Source organism: Penicillium samsonianum (genome assembly GCF_028829775.1).
Source record: "Penicillium samsonianum strain IBT 33392 chromosome Unknown utg000002l_segment0_segment0, whole genome shotgun sequence".
Taxonomy (NCBI): domain Eukaryota; kingdom Fungi; phylum Ascomycota; class Eurotiomycetes; order Eurotiales; family Aspergillaceae; genus Penicillium; species Penicillium samsonianum.
Genome location: NW_026643260.1, coordinates 2,380,138 through 2,398,736, shown reverse-complemented (window position 1 = coordinate 2,398,736; position 18,599 = coordinate 2,380,138). Strand labels below are relative to the sequence as shown.

The window sequence follows — 18,599 nt, the reverse complement described above, 5'->3', positions numbered from 1 at the left end:
GGATGCTGTTGAATTAAGAGCTGGACTAGTAATTGAGAAGCACGGGATTTGGAAAAGTTTGATACTTTGATTTCCATATGCCGCTTAAGCAGACAAAAAGATTTAATCGTGACATTCGTGTTTAGAAATGACGCTGAGTTCCCCCGAGATGTTGTTCGCCAAGTTAGAATACAAAAAAAGCTATACAAATGCCGATGTTTGGCCCGGCAGGCCGAATATGAACGAATCATAGCTTACCGCTGTGGACGGTAAGCGTCGTAGGATGTGTACGAGGGCTCCTCGTCCTGGCCGACAGGTCCATAACCACCGGTCCGCCAGCGACCGAGCGGATTCGTGATATCCGTCTGCGCGGGAACCTGCGCATGGCTGAGTAGCCTTGAATCATCATCGTCTGTGTTTGAGTACGCTCCTGGTACCGAGTTGCCACTGTCGCCCCGCGATAGCGGCACACGGAAGGCCGGGTGGACCAGTCCTGTCGGGTCGGGATTCTCGTAGCCATTGTGATTGTGCATATTTAGCGGGGGCATTGGTGGCAGAGAGGGTGCCGGTGATGAGGCACGAGATGAGCCGGGAGACCACTCGCCTCGCAGAGTACTGCGGGGTGTGTGCGAGCGCTCTGTCATCAGGTCCTCGGGCCGGCCGTAGATTCCACCTCCGAACTCGTCTCGGAAGTCTGCGCGATCCTTGTAGTACGAGAAGTCTAGATGGTTCTCCGGGACGACCTCGAATGGCGCAGGTTCGGCAGACTTGCCGGGCTGGGACGCGAGCATCGGGTTCATTGCGATGTCTGAGTACTCGCCGCCCGTGTCTCCCTGGTCCAGACGACCCTGGTAAATTTCCTTTAGTGCCGCGGCGGCCTTGGCGTGCACCATAGGTGTCAGAAGTGGTTTGTACAGGGCAGGGTGTCCGAACTTGGCGTTCAGACGGTCTGACGCCTTCTTGTCGGAGGTGTGCACGCCTAAGGCCTCGGCATCGCTTAGGTTTGCACGATTGTAGAACTCACAATCGGAGTCAAACGTCTTCATGCAATAGATCTTGAAGCCAATCATCAAGAAAGGCAGGGGGACCACGCAGAACACCATGTTCCACGTGCCGCTCGACTTGGCAACGAGAGCGATAATCACGTTGGCAAGAATAGTAGCGAAGATCATGCGATTGAATAATACTCGCCAAAACGCACCACCGGACTCATTCTTAGTCACGAACACGTACATCAATAGATACTTCTTCAACATGGCATCCACACCAAAGTACAATGCCGTCACCGGCAGTACAATGGGTTGCAATGTAGCGAAACAGAAGGCCACAGTGGCATAGAAGAGGAAATAGTTGTAGTAACTGGCGTAGTCGAATGGTGGCGGTGCGGTCCACTCGATTGCCTGTCGGGGTGTGGGTGAGAGGAACGTCTTGGCAAACCAGACCCAAGCCATGGTAACCAGCTGCACAAGATCAATGGCAGCGCCGAGATTACGCTGCAAAAGATACGTCACCCAAAACGGTGACACCGTGCATAGAGCGCTTACCAACTTCGCATACATCCGGCTTTCCAAGATGGCGTGCCAAGCGTCTTCGTGGTTCTTGGTTTTGTCAACCACGAACGACACGAAGTACCAAGCAGCCGAGAAGAGTGAGAAGACGATCAGGTTGTTGAAAACGAAGAACGCATACAGATGCCCCAGCACGTGGCGCTCTCGGGATGTTTTAGTCTTGCTGCCACCTTGAATAGAAAGTCGACGGAAGATGATTGGAAGCGCCAGATACACGAGCGAAGTCAGTGCAGGCGACGCAATACCCTGGACAGCAGCCCAAACGTTTGGGTTCCCTGACAGCGAGGTCTGGAACGCCGGCCATACCAACCCCAGATTTGACAGGTTGGACAAGAAAATGGCAATCAGACCGTTAGGAACAATCCATACGAGTGTCAAACATGTCACCCAGACAAAATTGACCAGTCGCTTCCACTTGCGTGCTGATTTTGTAAGTGGTAGGTTTTCCCAGATGATATCGCTGGGCCGCGGCGCAAGAGCAATAGTGGTGCCTTCAGGGCGCTTGCGGCGAGAGTTCCATGCCACAGCATGAGCATGCTCGATATTGTCCCAGCTGGCAAAGCCGTATGGCATCGCGTTTCGGCGATCAATCGACGCCCGTCCATGCTTGATTTCCTCTTCCAAGACGCGAATTCGGACAGATAGATAATCGATCGCGTCCACTTTCCCGCCGGGGAGTTGGTTGCGTTGTCGACGAGGGGGGCGTAGCATAGGTCTTTTCGCAGGCAACCGGTCCGGGTTCTTAAGGTACTTGGCCAAAACGGACTCCAGTTCTCGGACAACCTCCTCGTGTTCTTTAATGATCCGCGGCAAATCCCTGACATTACGGCCAATAGCAGCTCGCGGGAGGGCCGCGGTGGGATTAACCTGGTCAGTCAGTCGCAGAATGCCTTCGTCGTTACGGTCATTGGGAGGAATGTCCGTGATCATCAAGGTTCGGGCATGCAGACTGCGCTGGTATTCAGAGCTTTGGAAATATTGCCTCCGCAGGTTCCGTACAGCGCGATAGTTCCTCCACAAAAAGAAAACAACAATGAGATCAAAAGCCCAGGCGCATACCACCTGACTCCAAATAGCCGTGGGGTTGGTAATGTTGAGGGGTGTCATCATGTTGAAGGCGGAAGACGCCGTTGAGTCAGTAGAACCCTTGCTCTGTGTGACATTGACCGGTATCATGATAAGGCAGCCGATTATGCTGAGAAAGATGAAGATGTTGCGGCACATTTTTGTAAAGCGGAGAAAGATTGCGGCGTCCAGGCCAACTGTCTCGATCAACTGCGATTCCCGTGTATTGATCACCGGTTTGACCCAGGCGAAGAAGCCCTTGCCCACCGGGGGCGGAGTGTGTTTGAGGTCTGCATGCTTGACTTTGGGCGCATAGACAAGCGAGTGACGGGGTCGAACAAGGGAGAAGAGGAGAGCGAGGAGGACTGTGACGCCGATCGAGGTGCCTAACGAGGCCCAAATAGCAGTAACTGTAAACTGTAGATTGTCAGAGTGGTGTTCACTCTCTCCCCAAACAATGTAAACTTACTGCAGAGCGAAATGGATTCGCAATAAGCTCGAGGAAAGTATCCGTCCCATCCGTGCGAGCATGTAAGCTCAAGTGATGTAGATCCATAACGTCAAAGCAGAAACGAGTGGCGATCCGGCATGAACGAGGGGCCGGAGGAAATCAAGAGCCCAGCATGAAGATGAAAGGAAATAGATTAGAACGAGGGGAACGGGAAAAATCTAATTAAGGGAAAAAGAAGAGGAGAGACAAAGATAATGCGCACGAATGAAAGAAAAAAAGGTGGACTCTGTTTGGTCTGGACTGGTTATTATTAGAATTGGGTCATTGGAGTTATTGGTCTCTTGGCCGATTTAGCGTCGCTGATCTCCGCCGTTAGAAATGGGAGCCCACATCGAGCCACTTTTCTTCAGATGTGAAGCCCTCAGACAGAGTACTCCGTATAATTCGATGTACTTCCCACGGCTCTGGAGATCAGATTTTGTTGTGTCAACACAAACTGGCGTTCCTGTGGCCCCCTGACACGTTTCAACTCTTCGCTGACCCATCTAGTGTCGTATCATTGGCAGTCCACCAGTCTGTGTCAAGTGGCTCACCAATCAGTTGCCCTTAGTAGGAATGATCTGGAACATTGCGATTGTTGGAACCAAGGTAGCACTGACACAAGACATGGAATCATGTAGGTACCTAGGTACGTTGTGTGGCACTTGTGGACTTGTTTGAGATGTTCTCCAGGGATTCCAAGGTTGTTTGAGGGGTTTGTCTCTGGTTTGTTGCCTGAGGCCATAATTGGTGCCTGAATACCTCTATAATCTTAAGGGCCCTTGTTGACAAGATAGCGTAAGTGAACGAGTCTGATATTTCCAAGATAAATATAGCAATGGCCCGCTGTGGCAATTTACCCATGCAGTATGCGATTTTATAGCCTCTTACAGTCAATGTGATAGCTGTGGTTTACTATTCGATTCCTCCCCATTAAACACCCCATGAAGGTTTCTGACAGCAACGGAGATAATATCCGCTCTATAAGATTTGGTAGTATATGAAATACTACCCTTCGAACAAAACCCATTCGTCGACCCTTCAATACTCCAGGGTATTGTGGCGCACGAACACAAGGCTCCCGCGCGGCCAAGAATGGTGATCATTTTCAAGACCCCGTGCATGATGTTTTGCACTTGAAGCTTGAGGTCATATTCGAGCCCCTCTCGTCACATGAGCATATTGTCGATTGCAACTTGAGGGTGTGACCGCAGGTATATGATATCATGTTATAGCACATCGTGTTGGGGAAGGAGGAGAGTAGCCCTGGAGGGGGTATGACATTAGCTATACATAGGATATTTGCCTAGCACGGTGTAGTAAGAGAGCCTGTAGATATACAGAGTACTCTGGGCCTTAATAAATAGATCTCTTGTTGGTAGGTTTAAATTGGATGCAAAAGTCCTGCGAGATTGAATCTAAAAAGGAGTGGGCGGTTTTCTCGCCGTTTATATATTCAGTCATATGACAATTTAGAATAATCTAGGATTGGAAATAGATGACCTTCTCACCTTGGCAGATGGTCATAAGCCCGAGTTGATGTTTTCTTCGTGTTTTTGAGCCAATTACTTGGGAAGGCTAGACCCGGCTATTCTGACGGGAGCAGCTGAGCGGGGCGATCAAGGATCGCGGAGGTTCATACCATAAACCACATTCTGACAACGCACACTCAAGGCTACTTACAGAGATGAAGTCTCTTATCGTAAGACTGGTAAGAGCCTAGGAGTCCCGACTCTGATTCGTGCATTCCGCTCTAATAATGAGTCTAGCCGCACCGACCACCCAACAATACTAGAACAAGCACCCACCATATCCAGTCTATGGCCAATAGCTGAAAGGTGCCTTCGTCTTCTCTTATAAGCGGCCGAATATTCTTGTGTAGTTATATTGGAGTCTTCTCTTTTACTTCAATCCAAAGCCAAGAAATCTCCCTTACCTTGACGCAGTAACCAAATATCTCGCGGTGGGATTGATGATTGAGTAGTTCCCGCTGAAGAACTTCAGGAAATAGCTTAAAAAAGGACACATAGGCAATGTCTGTACGTAAGATGGTTGGACTCCGGTGAGAATGCTGGTTATATTCAGTCTCAGTTGAACCTGAAGAAGAAGAAGAAGAAGAAGAAGAAGAAGAAGAAGAAGAAGCGTATGCTACAGCGTATTCTAAATGCGTCTTTCGTATATGTATCGATGTTTCCACAAGATGCCATGCAGCAAAACGGAGTGGTGTCTCAACTCTTATGGGTAAGTTCTGAAACTTCAAATTGTATCTTGTTTTATCATTTCCCTAACAATTGTGCCAACATCACATGTCAATGGTTTCTTCCGTATACCTTCTAAACGGTGTATGTCTCATGTGTGCTTCATAAATTTCTACTACACAGTGTATATTGTTACGATATACAAGTCTCTTTGTAAACGTTGTGAAGTAGATGGTATTGTTCGCTATTTACATCGTCAAAATCGTCAAAAGACAGGAATTCCACCTAGGTGGTGTACAGAACAAGCGGCTAGAGTTCTGGCACTTTAGTTCTTGGCAGCCTCTGGAAGATTGTTAGCACTATTCTCTTAAGCAGCTTTGTTCAATGGTTTCAGCTTACCCTTGTGGACATCAGCCTTGGTGTTGTGGGAGAACTCGTCCTTCTTGTCACCAAGTGCGTCCTTGGCAGCGCTGGCGCGGGTGGAGACGTTGGCGTCGCTGCTCTTAGCGACGTTCTTGTTGGCCTCCTTGGAAGCCTCAGCTCCAGTGCCCTGGACGGTCTCGCTGACGTACTTAGCGGCTTGCTGTAATGTTTTGTTAGTCACTGATAGGGCAAGCAAGAGAGATGGTTTGATCACGAACCTTGACGGACTCCATTGTGGATTTGAGAGTTGGAAAAGGTGGTTTGTTTGAAAAGGTTTGTTTGAAAGGGTTGTTTGGAATAGTGGAAGATGAGTGTTGAAGAATAAGTTGAGCTGGGGAAATAGAAGGCTTATTTATATTGTTCTGGGCAGGGGCAATGATGTCATGACGTCATTGATGAAAAGGCCCGTACCTAGCCCCGGGAACAAGCCCAGTTTCCAACCCTTCAGGTCACATACACGCCAAGTTTGCCCATTTAAAATCTTGGAAGCTTGGTGGCTGTAACCCCAGCTCTATCCACACTTTACAATTATAGCCTTTCTGACCTTTCTGACATCACCATATATGCATGTAGAGAAAACAAACATTTAGATCTACAACAATTGCACCATGTGAACATGGTTTGCGGCTCATGGACAAAGCCAAAAAAATTCCATTTTCTTCCATACAATCGTAGTTCTTCAAACTTGAGAGGCCATTGCCAGGATATTCGATTGTTCCCGGACCCACAAATCTGGGCATGACGTATTGAACCTTTACCCCAACAATGCAACTTCCCAGGTGTAGCCCTGGAGAATAGTTGGCCCGAGCAGATTCTAGGGTTCCATGGAATATTATGTTGTCATGATCGTGGTTTATGGGGAATAAACGATGTTTGGTATGCACCAGACTTATGATTGAGGCAAATTGAAGTTGATATTGTGCAAAGAGCAAACACTATCTATCTATCTATCAATTAGATTCAAAACTTATTTTTGTTTGTTCTTTATTGTTTTAATGATGGAAGAAAGGAGTTACATGTGCTTATTAAAAAAAAGTTCTTACCTAGGTACTTTCTGGAAGAAAAGATCTCTCAAAGTGAATCTGTCACTAACAAAGCCTAGATCAACGATGTGGCTAACTTCCAAGGTTAGCATACACGACTGCGGGGCTGAATACCGATTTTGATGCGTACACTGTATAGCCACCATGGGCCTTTCCGACCTATGCAGGTCATACATGATTAGGCCCAAGCTTGTTGTATGGACATATGACGTAGCTCATCTGGAGAATATATGCATCTCCAAACAATGTCTTGTCTAGACCTTTGGAAGCGCAAGGTCCCGAGCCGAGGTCAGTTCGGCGAGTTAGTTCACCCGGTATCTGAATCCACCAATGACAATGAAACATGGACTCGAACCTGTTGGACTCATTGGTAGTCACCGAGGTCAAAACATTTATTTATTTGTATTTCTTTCCAGTTACTAGATTTCCCAGTTAGGAGGAATTCGATTATTGTAGTCTATCTTGGTAGAGAAGTCACTAAGATTTCGGCACAAAATCTGGGGCGATACTGGCGTTCAAGAGTGAGGCCCGGGAGCCACTAGACAAAACAGTATAGGTAGTTCATGCTTTCGTCAGGTGGGCTCATTGGAGATAGACAATAATATCCTCATTTGTTTCTCCTAATGCTGTTCACAGCCATGAAATAGATTTTATAAGGAATAGAATTTCCAAGACGGTTTGTGCTCACGCGATAACGGTTGATCTTGCATCAAGGCTCGCGCCAACTCTATTGGCATACAATTCTCCTTCAAAAACCGGTCATGAAATTCCTTCTCGGGAAGATGCCCCGTCTCGACAGTCTCCTTTCGCAAAGCATATATTTGCAACGCACCCAGCATGTACCCGGCCTGATATAACGGTGAATAATCGCCATTCAGTGATCGCCTCACTTCTCCTTCTGCAGTGGCTCGTTCGTGTCCGACTTGATCGACGAGTAGATCAATGCACTCCTGAGGAGCCATCTGGCCAAGATGAAACTTGATAGAGAATATAATTCGGGCGCATCGATGAAGCCGCCAAAACAGCATCCCGATCCGGTTCTGCGGCGTCTTTTTGAACCGCTCGTCATTCCACAGAATGAACTCCCAATACAGAGCCCATCCTTCAATCCAAAACGGCGTGTCAAATAGGCGGCGGTAGGGTCTGTATCTCGCAATCATGTGCATCTGCAAATGGTGTCCAGGTATCATCTCATGGAACACCGTGGCGCGGGAGAAATGGATGTTGTTCCCGCGCATCCCCATCAGCTTGGCTTCATGGTCCATCTGGTCCGTTGGATATGAGACAATGATACAGTCGCCTCCGAGGAAGAAAGGGTTTACTTTCTGGCGCTCGGGCGACATCATAAACATCTGCCAGTTTTCCTTGGCAACCGGTGGAACGGTGACGAGTTGGTGATCTTCGACAAAGGAGATTGCTTCCATCGTGAGATCTCGGACTAACTCGGTTTGTTTTCCAGGCTCGACAAAGTCATTCTTGACTTCTTCTAGGGCTTGGTTCCAGTTGTCCTGGAACCCCATGCTGTGTGATGCCTTCTTCAGTTCACCAACACACCATTTGAACTCCTTCTCTCCGATCGAGATTAGTTCTTCTGGTGTGTAGGCAATCATTTCACCCAGAAGCTCGCTAAGCAAACCCTCTCGACCGATAGGGTCTCCCACTATCGCATCTTCGTTGCCTGGGCGGATACCAGCCAAGTTCTCTCGGATACTTGCTGAAACATCTTTCAGGCCCTTTTCCACAACCCCATATGGATGTGACACCCACCAGTTGAAAGACGGATCATAGCCTTTGTAGAATTCGAACCATTCTTTCAGGTTGTCGTGCAATGAGTCTATGTTTCTCGCCGCTCTAAACGCAATTGTTTTCTCCATCCGGATCTTGGTCGAGTCGTTCTTGACCATATCTATCACGGCTGCAATTTGAGACTGGGATTCAACAAGCTTCTGGGCAGCATTTTTCGCATTCATCGACACTACCATAGCACGGGCCTCACACAGCTCCAGCAGCGTGTCTGAAAATGGTAGAAGCAGTGCGGTCTTTGCATCCTGTTTACAGTCGAGTTCCAACTCGCGGAGCTGCCTTTCTAGGTAGTTTCTCACGAGAAGATAATCTACCTTCCCTTGCTGATCATAAAGATCAAAGGGTTGGTCGCGGAGTGAGTCGAGTTCAGATGTAAGGAATTCGCGTAACTTCTGCGTCCTTCTCGGAGATATTTTGATGGGGAAAAATTCCTTGATATCTTTGAGGTCCTCAGTTATGCGCTCAATCCTGTCGCGCATTGTGTCGGCTTGTGCACGCTGGATGGCGATGCCCCTTCGTGACGTGACAGATACCATGACAGGCAGAATCCGGCTGTCACTCTGTTTCGTTCGAACACAGATGAGTTTGCGTGTTTTCTTTTTAATTATATTATTTTGCCTGGAATTGAGTTTCAAAGGCAGGAAATGAGAACAAGCAGAGATGTGTTGTGGAGAAGCAGCTCTTTCCTGGGACTGGACTAACCCCAGATTGAAAAATAAAAAGATAGGCTTGCGGGTAAATTAGAACCTACAACATATACTATCGTAACACTTAATTAAAATAAATTGGTCCTACCATAAGTTACTACATCGGGTGGTGTCTCCGACATTATATCTCCTGTCGCTGGTCAGTCCGTATGGTTGAGTTTTCGTTCATATCGCGTGGACTAAGCTAGCCCCAAAGCTGCGTGGTCTTTCTCCGCACTTATACCTAAAGCAGGTACCTTGTTATCTCGATGGGATGATAGCAAGGGGGACTAGGGATAACTTAGTGTTGGAATGCGGGGAAATGAATCAAAAGCTACATTGCTTTTTGAGAAACTTATCCTTTTAAGGGCTGGACCGGCATGGGGACCCGGCCCGGGTTGAACTTGTCTACATACATACCTACATAGGTTTAGTAGTATAGCCATTGCCAAGTTTAGATAAGAGAGATCAAGCATACTCGGCGCCTTATACGGAGTACAGGCCTCTCGGCTATTTGTTTTGATAGTCTCTCTCTTTTTGTGTTTATTCCTTCCGCCAGCCCTACTTTCATGTCTAGAGGCTTTCAACTCTAACTCAATTACTCAGTTGAATCCAAATCAGGTTACTTGCTGCCCTTTGTTGCAGAATGGGTTCGCATCTGCATGTCACGGATGGCCTTGACCCGTCCCAACTCGACATACCAAACGACAATGACAAGTCAGTAACCAATACGATCCAAGAGTTACGTAAAGTCCAACTCTCGCACCAGTGGGATCCAAATTTACCACAGGAGAAGATCGATGCTATTAACGAGGCAGTCAAGACAGGTGATCAGGAAAAGGCTGCCGAGTTAGAAAAGACTCTTGCCCAGGAGTCCCAATATGAGTCTGTTCGTGCCGCGGTGCGCAACACAGATGGCGGAGAAGTTGCAAACACCGTGCGCGCGTGGGTGCTGGGCATGCTTTTCACTACTCTTGGAAGTGGACTCAACATGTTTCTGAGCATGAGGTGGGCTTTGATTCCGATCCAGCCTTCGAGTAGGATATGGTTTACCTATCGTGCATTAGGAGTCCTGCTATCTCGTTCCCCGCTATCGTCGTGCAGTTGCTGGTTTATCCAATGGGTTGTTTGTGGGCTAAGACAATGCCGACTCGGAAGTTCAATACGTTTGGAGTGGAATGGACGTTGAACACCGGGCCTTTCACTATCAAAGAGCATGCAGTCATCACAGTAAGCTTTTAGAGGTTGATTCTCGAAAATTAATAACGCTGACCTTTTGTTTCCAGATCATGGCAAAGTGGGTGAATTTTGATTATAAGCTTTGATATGAATGCTAAGCAATATATAGTGTGTCGATCGGCTATGCTTATTGTACAGACGCCCTCTTGGCATTGAAAGCAAAGCGTAAGTGATATCTCTTTCGCTAATTCAATATCGGTCTAACACACTCTCTTAGCACTCTATAATATGGAACTTGGATGGGGATTCCAACTTTTATTCGCTTTGAGCAGTCAGGTAGTTGGTATGTCACTGGCAGGTATTTTCCGCCGTTTCCTAGTCTGGTAAGTTGGAATTATCTGCCAAGATTGCCACATACTCACTATGTCAAGGCCCGCTGCTATGATGTGGCCCAGTCAATTCGCGAACACGTCCTTGTTTTATGCTCTTCACGACTGGAGCTCCTCGGATGAATCAGAGACCCACGGATGGAGTATCTCACGCTACCGATATTTTCTATATGTGACAATTGGGGCTTTTGTCTGGTATTGGTAAGGCTTCTATCATTCCAATCTGAACTACGTATGCTAATTTCTTCGAACTGCAGGGTACCCGGAGTTCTATGGCAAGGACTCTCTGTGTTTGCTTTTGTCACCTGTAAGGTCCCGTTGACTCGTTTCATTCCTGACTGCGCTAACTCCTTTTGCCTATAGGGATCCGACCCAACAATGTGGTTTTGAACCAGTTGTTCGGGGGCTTTACAGGACTCTCCCTCATTCCTATCACATTTGATTGGACGTAAGATTTATAGTTCCTGTCAATCGCAGAACTGCTGGAAGGATGCAACGCTAATTATAACCAGCTACGTTTCTGCATATCTCGGAGATCCACTCTTGGCACCTGTCCATGCTCTTGTCAACACCCTCATCGGGCTTTTTGTTTTTGTGATCATCACCACAATCGGGATCTCTTACTCTGGGGCTTTGTATGCTGCAACATCTGACCAGACTCATTTCGAAGCTGACAGCAGTATAGGTACTCCGCCTATCTCCCTATCAACACGTCCAGCACCTATGATAACACGCAAAAGGCCTACAATGTAACCAAAATCCTAGGTTCTGGTTTCTCTTTTGATGAGAAAAAATACAAGGCATACTCACCCATGTTCCTGGCTCCAACCTTTGCTTTGAACTATGGACTGTCGTTTGCGGCCCTTACAGCAGCTATTGTACATGTTATTCTCTTCCATCGAAAGGAGATATGGCATCAATTCAGGGCTTCTCGGGAGCAGGAACCCGATATTCATCTTACTATGATGAAGAAGTACAAAGAAGCACCTGACTGGTGGTATGCGGCACTATTCCTGTTCTCAATCGCGTTAGGGCTTGCAGGCATTCTGGCGTATGATTCGCAGCTTCCTTGTATGTGATGCTCCTCTGGGTCTGATGATCAAATCTGACCAAATACACAGGGTGGGCCTTTTTTGTCTCCATTATTCTTGCTGTGGTCTTTATAGTATGTTGTTTCATGAGCACTGGGTGGTTCTTTCTGACTCAAACAACAGATTCCGACTTGCATGATTCTCGGCATCACCAATATTACGCTTTGTACGTGCGGTCTCGAGCCTTTTGTATGTGTGCAACACTAATTTATACAGCGCTCAATGTTTTATCGCCATTTTTGGCAGGTTTCATGATCCCAGGAAAGCCGATTGGGGTCATGGTGTTTAAAGTCTTTAGCACCATCACCTTAGGACAAGCGTAAGGATCAATCCTCTCTTTCTAGAATGAAGGCTGACCTTATTAATAGTCAAGTATATTGTGCGGATCTCAAAGTAAGAATCTTCCTCTCCATGTCAGTGAACTAGATTGTTGACTCTTCTTCAACAACAGCTGGCTCATTATATGAAAGTGCCACCCCGCGTCACCTTCATGTGTCAAGTTGTTGCCACAATATGGGCAAGTATTGTTCAGATTGCAGTCATGAATTGGACTTTAGGCAATATTGATGAAGTTTGCACACCGTATGTCATGCACATCTTTGGAAAGAGAACATGTATTAACCACCTGTGGGAATAGTACCCAGTCAGGTCATTTTACGTGCCCGAACGGAAGAGCATTCTTTTCATCCAGCATTGTGTGGGGTCAGTTTTCTCTGTGTCAAGTACACATCGACATATTACTGACTATTTATTTAGGTGTCATTGGCCCACAGCGCATGTTTGGACCGGGTGCCATGTACGCGCAAATACAATGGTTCTGGCTAATCGGCGCTCTTCTTCCGGTGGTATTCTATGTCTTGATAAGATTGTTCCCTCGGTCTAAACTCAGGTTCCTAAACGCACCTGTGTAAGTCATCGAAGATCATCCTTTGATGGAATATGCTAATAGTATCAACAGGATGCTGGGTGCTATGGCCTGGTTGCCTCCGTAAGTCCACCACATTCCTGACGCTGTTATTCACGGTTACCTGTTACTGATCATTTTACAGGGCTACTCCATTGAGTTTCTCTTCTTGGGTTATCTTTGGCCTCATCTTCAACTACTGGATTCGACGCCGGTGGGGCGGTTGGTGGCATACTTACAACTATATCACCGCTGCAGGACTTGACTCGGGCCTCATTCTGTCCACCATTGTTATTTTCTTCGCGATTATTCTACCGAATGTCTCGATACCCCAGTGGTGGGGAAATTTAGCCCCTTACGAGACCATGGTACGTAACTATATCCCGACATTTATTGACGTGGGTCCTAATGTGGAACATAGGACTCTCTCTATACTGCAATTCGAAAGACTGTCGCAGATGGGGAGACTTTTGGACCAGAGAAATGGTGATTTTCTCACTACTTACATCAAGTATGCTTTTTTTTGGAAATGATCTTTTTATAAATGCAGATTTGATGTTGATGAATAGTCCCCTAACCTCGGGATATTTATAGTACCTTGTCCCACGTGATCGTGGCTAATGACCCCCGTTAATAGTTCCCCACGGTTGCACATAGCCAGGTGGTGACGTGGTCACAGTAGCATTTATATGCATGTCAATAGTATTCCCTGAAAAATAAACAGTACCCTAAAATAACTAAAAGACTTAAAAGAATTTGTACAAAAAAAGGGGCGTGATCGGGGGTGAAACCCAGCCTCAAACAGAATTTGGGTATCAACTCGAGAGCTTAGTTGCAACCTTGGAAGGGTCGCCCCTAGACGATCTCCGCATCCCAACCTCCTCTTACTCTTAACCCCCCCTCCATCTTCGTCCTTTTAGTATCATCATCTTTCATCGCATTCGCATTCGCATTACGGGATTTGTTTCATCCCGTGACACAGTTCTCGCACGGCCTCAACTGTGCTCGGGGCCGAGCCCTGCGGCTTCCCTCATCTCCCCGCTCATTCCTTTGACCGCTCCAAGTCCCACCAGGGGAACCATCCACGATGTCAGTACCGACGACTAAAACACCAACTGTGGTCCGCAGCCACTCGACTACATCTCGTCCCTCTCGAGCCCCATCGGATCTCCCGCATCGGACACGCAGTGTGGCGGTTCGATCGTCAAATACGTCCCAGCCTCCTACGCCAACCAACCTGTCACATTCGAAAACTCCTTCCCAGGACCGACGTCCTCCCTCAAACCATACTGCACTTGAGGGTGCAGCCAGGCGCGAATTCGAGGCATCCAATGTCGCGCGCATGCCTTCTCGTCGGGAAACGTCATCGGACCGATCTCAGGAACGCCCCTCGACCGCTCGAACTGAAACTGCCCGAAGGCACCAAAGAAATCCCTCAACCCAAAGCCGTCAGCGAGAGAGTGTTGATATGACACCGAGCTCGGCTTCACAACAGCCGTCGCAGCATGCGACCGCAACAAGTGCCCCCGTAGTTGCAGCTGCGGCCGCGCCTCGGCGACGGACTACAATCACGACGCCGACGGGTCAGTGGGCTCTAGGAAAAACAATAGGTGCCGGAAGTATGGGAAAAGTTAAATTAGCAAAGAACACAGAGACTGGAGAACAGGTACGAATATTCAACTCTTTGTTGTCTCAAATTATCAACACAATACTGACTACGGTCGCAGGTTGCCGTTAAAATCGTGCCACGACTCTCGACAGAGGAACATCGCACTAGTCGGGAGACAGAGAGAGCCGATCGCTCAAAGGAAATTCGAACAGCTCGAGAGGCCGCCATCGTCAGCCTAGTGAACCATCCGTATATCTGCGGCATGCGGGACGTCGTTCGAACCTCATACCATTGGTATATGCTGTTTGAATATGTCAACGGTGGTCAAATGCTGGATTACATCATTTCCCACGGCAAACTGAAGGAAAAACAGGCGCGCAAGTTCGCACGACAGATCGCCAGCGCATTGGATTACTGCCACCGCAACAGCATCGTACATCGCGATCTGAAGATTGAAAACATCCTTATCAGCAAGACTGGTGATATCAAAATCATTGATTTTGGTCTCAGCAACTTGTTCTCCCCAAGAAGTCTTTTGAAGACATTCTGCGGTAGTCTGTATTTCGCTGCTCCGGAGTTGCTCCAGGCCAGACAATATACGGGACCCGAAGTTGATGTTTGGAGCTTTGGAATTGTCCTTTATGTCTTGGTTTGTGGAAAGGTACCTTTCGATGACCAGAGTATGCCTCAGCTGCATGCCAAAATCAAGAAAGGTGTGGTGGAGTACCCACCAGGTCTCACTGCCGGTAAGTCAAACTTGAAAGGATGCTTTCTCTGATTCCATTGCTGATTAGGCTTCGCAGAGTGCCGCCACATTATATCCCGAATGCTGGTCACTGACCCCAAGCAGCGTGCCAGCTTGGCCGAGATCATGAGCCATCCCTGGATGAATAAGGGTTTTAGCAACCCTCCAGAGAATCACCTCCCTCATCGTGAGCCTATGCAGCTACCTCTGGATCAAGAGGTTGTTGAAAAGATGACCGGTTTTGACTTTGGGCCTCCGGAGTACATTACAGCTCAGTTGACCAAAGTAATGGAGTCCGAAGATTACCAACATGCTATCCGGCTGTACTTCCGCGAACAACAACAGCCTGTTTCCAGTCACGCAGAGCGCAAACGAGGAGTGTTCGATTTCTACAAACGACGAAACTCTGCGGCCAGTCGTGATACCCTTTCCGCACCTTCAGCCGAGGCGGTACAACTAGGCAACGACCCTTTAAATGCTTACAGTCCGTTGGTGTCCACATACCATCTAGTCAAAGAAAAGCTTGACAGAGAGCGCTCCGAAGCACGGCCTGGTGCCCTTGGTATTCGTCAAACCCCCAGTGAAGTCCACGTGCCTGAGCTGCGGCCCCCGGAAGCCGCCCACACCAATCAGTACCAGTTGGCAGGAGACAAGGATACAGGACGACGATCCCGGCCACGGGCCCGCACCCATGGCGAGGACGAAGCCTCAGAAGGAATGAAGATACTTCATTCTTCCTCGCCATCTACTCACGCAGTCCCAATCTCGCAGCCCGACACACCCGCCAAGAAAGAAAGCACTGCTGCTGGACTCTTGAGACGATTCAGCACTCGCAGGACCAAAGATCGCGGCCGCGATGTGGATCGTGAACGCATCAGTACCCCAAACACACCCACGCTCAACGTTCAACCTCCTGCAGATTCAGCATCTCCGATGCACCGTGGCTTCAGTGTAAGGAGAACCCGACGGGCGGAGCCATCTCTAGGCGAGACCTCTTCGAATGACAGCCGGCCTCAGCAGGATCTTCTAGCGGCGCCAGGATCGTCAGAACGCAATGCGCGGTCCAACAAATTCCTGGAGAGATCTACCAGTGTCAATTCGGCAGACTACCGGCCTCGGAGAGCCACACGGAGAAGTGATGCCGATGCCTTGGACGTTACTGCAGACCGTCAACCGCCCTCTACCGGTGACTCTGATCAAGTTGTTCTGAATAATCAGAAAGATCCCGCCGGCGTGAGAGCTGGTGGACGCACACACACGGCGCGTACCATGTCGCTGGGACACGCCCGGCGAGAAAGCATTCAGGCACGCCGAGCCCGGCGAGACGCTACCCGAGAAGCCAACGTGCCTGAAGAGACCGATGCAGACATCTCCGGCGCAGGCACAGCACTGGAGAGCGCTAACGAGGGAGAAGATCTGTCCAAACCAGTGTTCCTAAAGGGTCTTTTCAGTGTTTCCACCACCAGCAGCAAACCTTTGCCCGTTATTCGGGCTGACATTATTCGGGTCTTGAGGCAGCTCGCGGTTGAGTATGTCGAGATCAAGGGTGGGTTTAGCTGCCGCCACGCCCCTAGCATCGACCTCGACAAGGTGGTTGATGTTGCCCCTCCCAGTCCAGAACGACAGGGGCAAGTATCAGGGCACCGCCGTCGTATCAGCTTTGGCGGCCTCCTCAACCACGATGATAGCCGAGACGACAGCCGCACTGGGTCCTCCAGACCTCGTCGAGCTCAAGCTGCACCGGACCGCAGTTTCACCACGAATTCGGACGGCTCAGATGAATATGTTGCACGCGAACAGAATGGTCCAGTCGGCGAGCGTGTCGTTGGCGAAACCACTACCCGTGTACAGAGCGACACTGGAGAGAATCTCGTCCTCCGGTTCGAAATCCTGATCGTGAAGGTGCCTCTGTTCTCCCTACATGGTATTCAGTTCAAGAAGGTATCAGGCGGCATGTGGCAGTATCGAGAGATGGCGAAGAAGATCCTCGATGCATTGAAACTGTGACCTCTTCCTTTGTCTTTGTGGCCCACAGTTTCCGATTTGCTTTCAGTTACATCCATCCACGACGCATCCGCACGCATGAGCATTCATCAATTTTGCCCCTTTATCATTGCATATCCATTGCTATCTTTGCTTTCCTCCTATCTTTCATAGAGGGGTCATTTATCTTCATTAGCCCGTCATTTGCTCTTTTCGTCCTGAACCTAAGTACTACTCGCCTATTTCAATAACTATTGACCTAGACTGGCTTGGTCTTCATGGTGTATATTAGAATCGAGTGAAGACAGTTTTTGGTTGCTAGCGTTTTTGCTTTTGCTTTTGCTTTGCCCCCCGTGTCATCTATTGGCTGTTGTGTCCTAGGGAGATGGTGTTGTACCTTTCATTGGACAGTTGATTATGAACTTATGTTGTGCCTACAAATACAAAATGGTTGCGGCAATCTTCCGTAGGGTTTCAGGTTTATAAACTGCCGCGTACTGTGCAAATAAGTTCAAGTCCAATTGTTATTGTTGTAATCAACCATGTTACTTAGGTAGCTTGTTTCCTCCCTATATCTGTTGTCAGACAACCCACGTAGTTCATATAGCCTTTCACCTATCCATGGGCGCTTGCTGATGATTCTCTAAACCCGAACTTTATCTTGCCCTCAGCCTCGGGGGTGGTTTGGTTAACGTTAGGTCGAATGTGGTATCTAGAGCCGGTGGCGAGCCAACAACATCAAATATCTTCAAACTCCCACCAGACTCATTCTTCTAAGAGTATAGATAGATTATAGCACCTTACATTCCAGTCTAGGGGCTCGAAATTAAACCCGGGCGTGGTGTCTACGGGTTCTAGGGTACATATTTGTGTAAACGGCAAGCCTATGGTAACTAGACTGCGCCAAAACCCGCAGACCCGCAAACCCCAAAAAACCCAACCCGCAAATGGGTTGGGTTTCGGGTTATGTTGGGTTAACCCATATGGGTTTGCGGGTTCGGGTTGCGGGTTGGAATCTCTTACCCATTCGCGGGTTTTGGCGCAGACTAATGGTAACTATATATGCAATAAAGGGAAAAGCGAATATACATAGACCACACATGAACTTCAATTTGATAGTTCATTGATAATACTCGTGAAACCGTAGAACCAAACACCACGAGCGCAGCACCACCCGCTGTTGTGACACGGAGGCTCAGGGCCCAGGGCCAGGGTCTGGGGCCCGTTGGGGTTGTGTTGTTGTGTAACCCCTAGCCGCCCAAACCCGCACCTTGCCAAACTGGGGAGCAGTCGGGGCTGGGGTGCGCCCGGGGGCGCCCCATCAAGTTCGCCAGTTGGCGGAAGTAACGCGAATCACTGCCTCGAGCAACTAAAACCGCCAAATTTCCTGATACTTACTAAATAACCAAATAAATGAAAAGGAAAACTACAAATAAAGCTTCTC

General features: G+C 48.4%; 5 protein-coding genes across 5 annotated transcripts; 2 read left to right on the top strand and 3 right to left on the bottom strand.

Annotated features, from left to right (window-relative positions):
• Positions 1-233: 233 nt before the first annotated feature.
• On the bottom strand, positions 234-3,168 carry N7471_002758 (putative DUF221 domain protein; the record flags this gene model as incomplete). The annotated part of the gene is made up of 2 exons (XM_057275478.1): positions 234-3,029; positions 3,082-3,168. The coding sequence occupies 2 exons, from the start codon at positions 3,166-3,168 to the stop codon at positions 234-236; spliced, it is 2,883 nt and encodes a 960-aa protein (XP_057140116.1).
• A 2,338-nt stretch (positions 3,169-5,506) lies between these two features.
• N7471_002757 (uncharacterized protein) lies at positions 5,507-6,046 on the bottom strand. The gene is made up of 3 exons (XM_057275477.1): positions 5,942-6,046; positions 5,700-5,883; positions 5,507-5,642 (listed from the first exon to the last, which is right to left on the bottom strand). Exons 1-3 carry the CDS (start codon positions 5,954-5,956, stop codon positions 5,626-5,628), a joined length of 216 nt encoding a protein of 71 aa, XP_057140115.1. The 5' UTR covers positions 5,957-6,046; the 3' UTR covers positions 5,507-5,625.
• A 1,370-nt stretch (positions 6,047-7,416) lies between these two features.
• Positions 7,417-9,105, bottom strand: N7471_002756 (uncharacterized protein; the record flags this gene model as incomplete). The annotated part of the gene is made up of 1 exon (XM_057275476.1): positions 7,417-9,105. One exon carries the CDS (start codon positions 9,103-9,105, stop codon positions 7,417-7,419), a length of 1,689 nt encoding a protein of 562 aa, XP_057140114.1.
• Positions 9,106-9,901: 796 nt separating this feature from the next.
• On the top strand, positions 9,902-13,308 carry N7471_002755 (uncharacterized protein; the record flags this gene model as incomplete). Its single annotated transcript, XM_057275475.1, has 20 exons — positions 9,902-10,263; positions 10,323-10,485; positions 10,542-10,552; positions 10,604-10,659; positions 10,712-10,817; positions 10,866-11,024; positions 11,081-11,130; positions 11,187-11,271; positions 11,336-11,458; positions 11,509-11,894; positions 11,945-11,988; positions 12,038-12,080; positions 12,131-12,233; positions 12,283-12,307; positions 12,366-12,496; positions 12,552-12,616; positions 12,671-12,821; positions 12,873-12,902; positions 12,964-13,186; positions 13,240-13,308. 20 exons carry the CDS (start codon positions 9,902-9,904, stop codon positions 13,306-13,308), a joined length of 2,385 nt encoding a protein of 794 aa, XP_057140113.1.
• A 597-nt stretch (positions 13,309-13,905) lies between these two features.
• kin1 (putative serine/threonine protein kinase Kin1) lies at positions 13,906-17,179 on the top strand (the record flags this gene model as incomplete). The annotated part of the gene is made up of 3 exons (XM_057275474.1): positions 13,906-14,484; positions 14,546-15,173; positions 15,231-17,179. The coding sequence occupies 3 exons, from the start codon at positions 13,906-13,908 to the stop codon at positions 17,177-17,179; spliced, it is 3,156 nt and encodes a 1,051-aa protein (XP_057140112.1).
• Between the last annotated feature and the right edge of the window lie 1,420 nt (positions 17,180-18,599).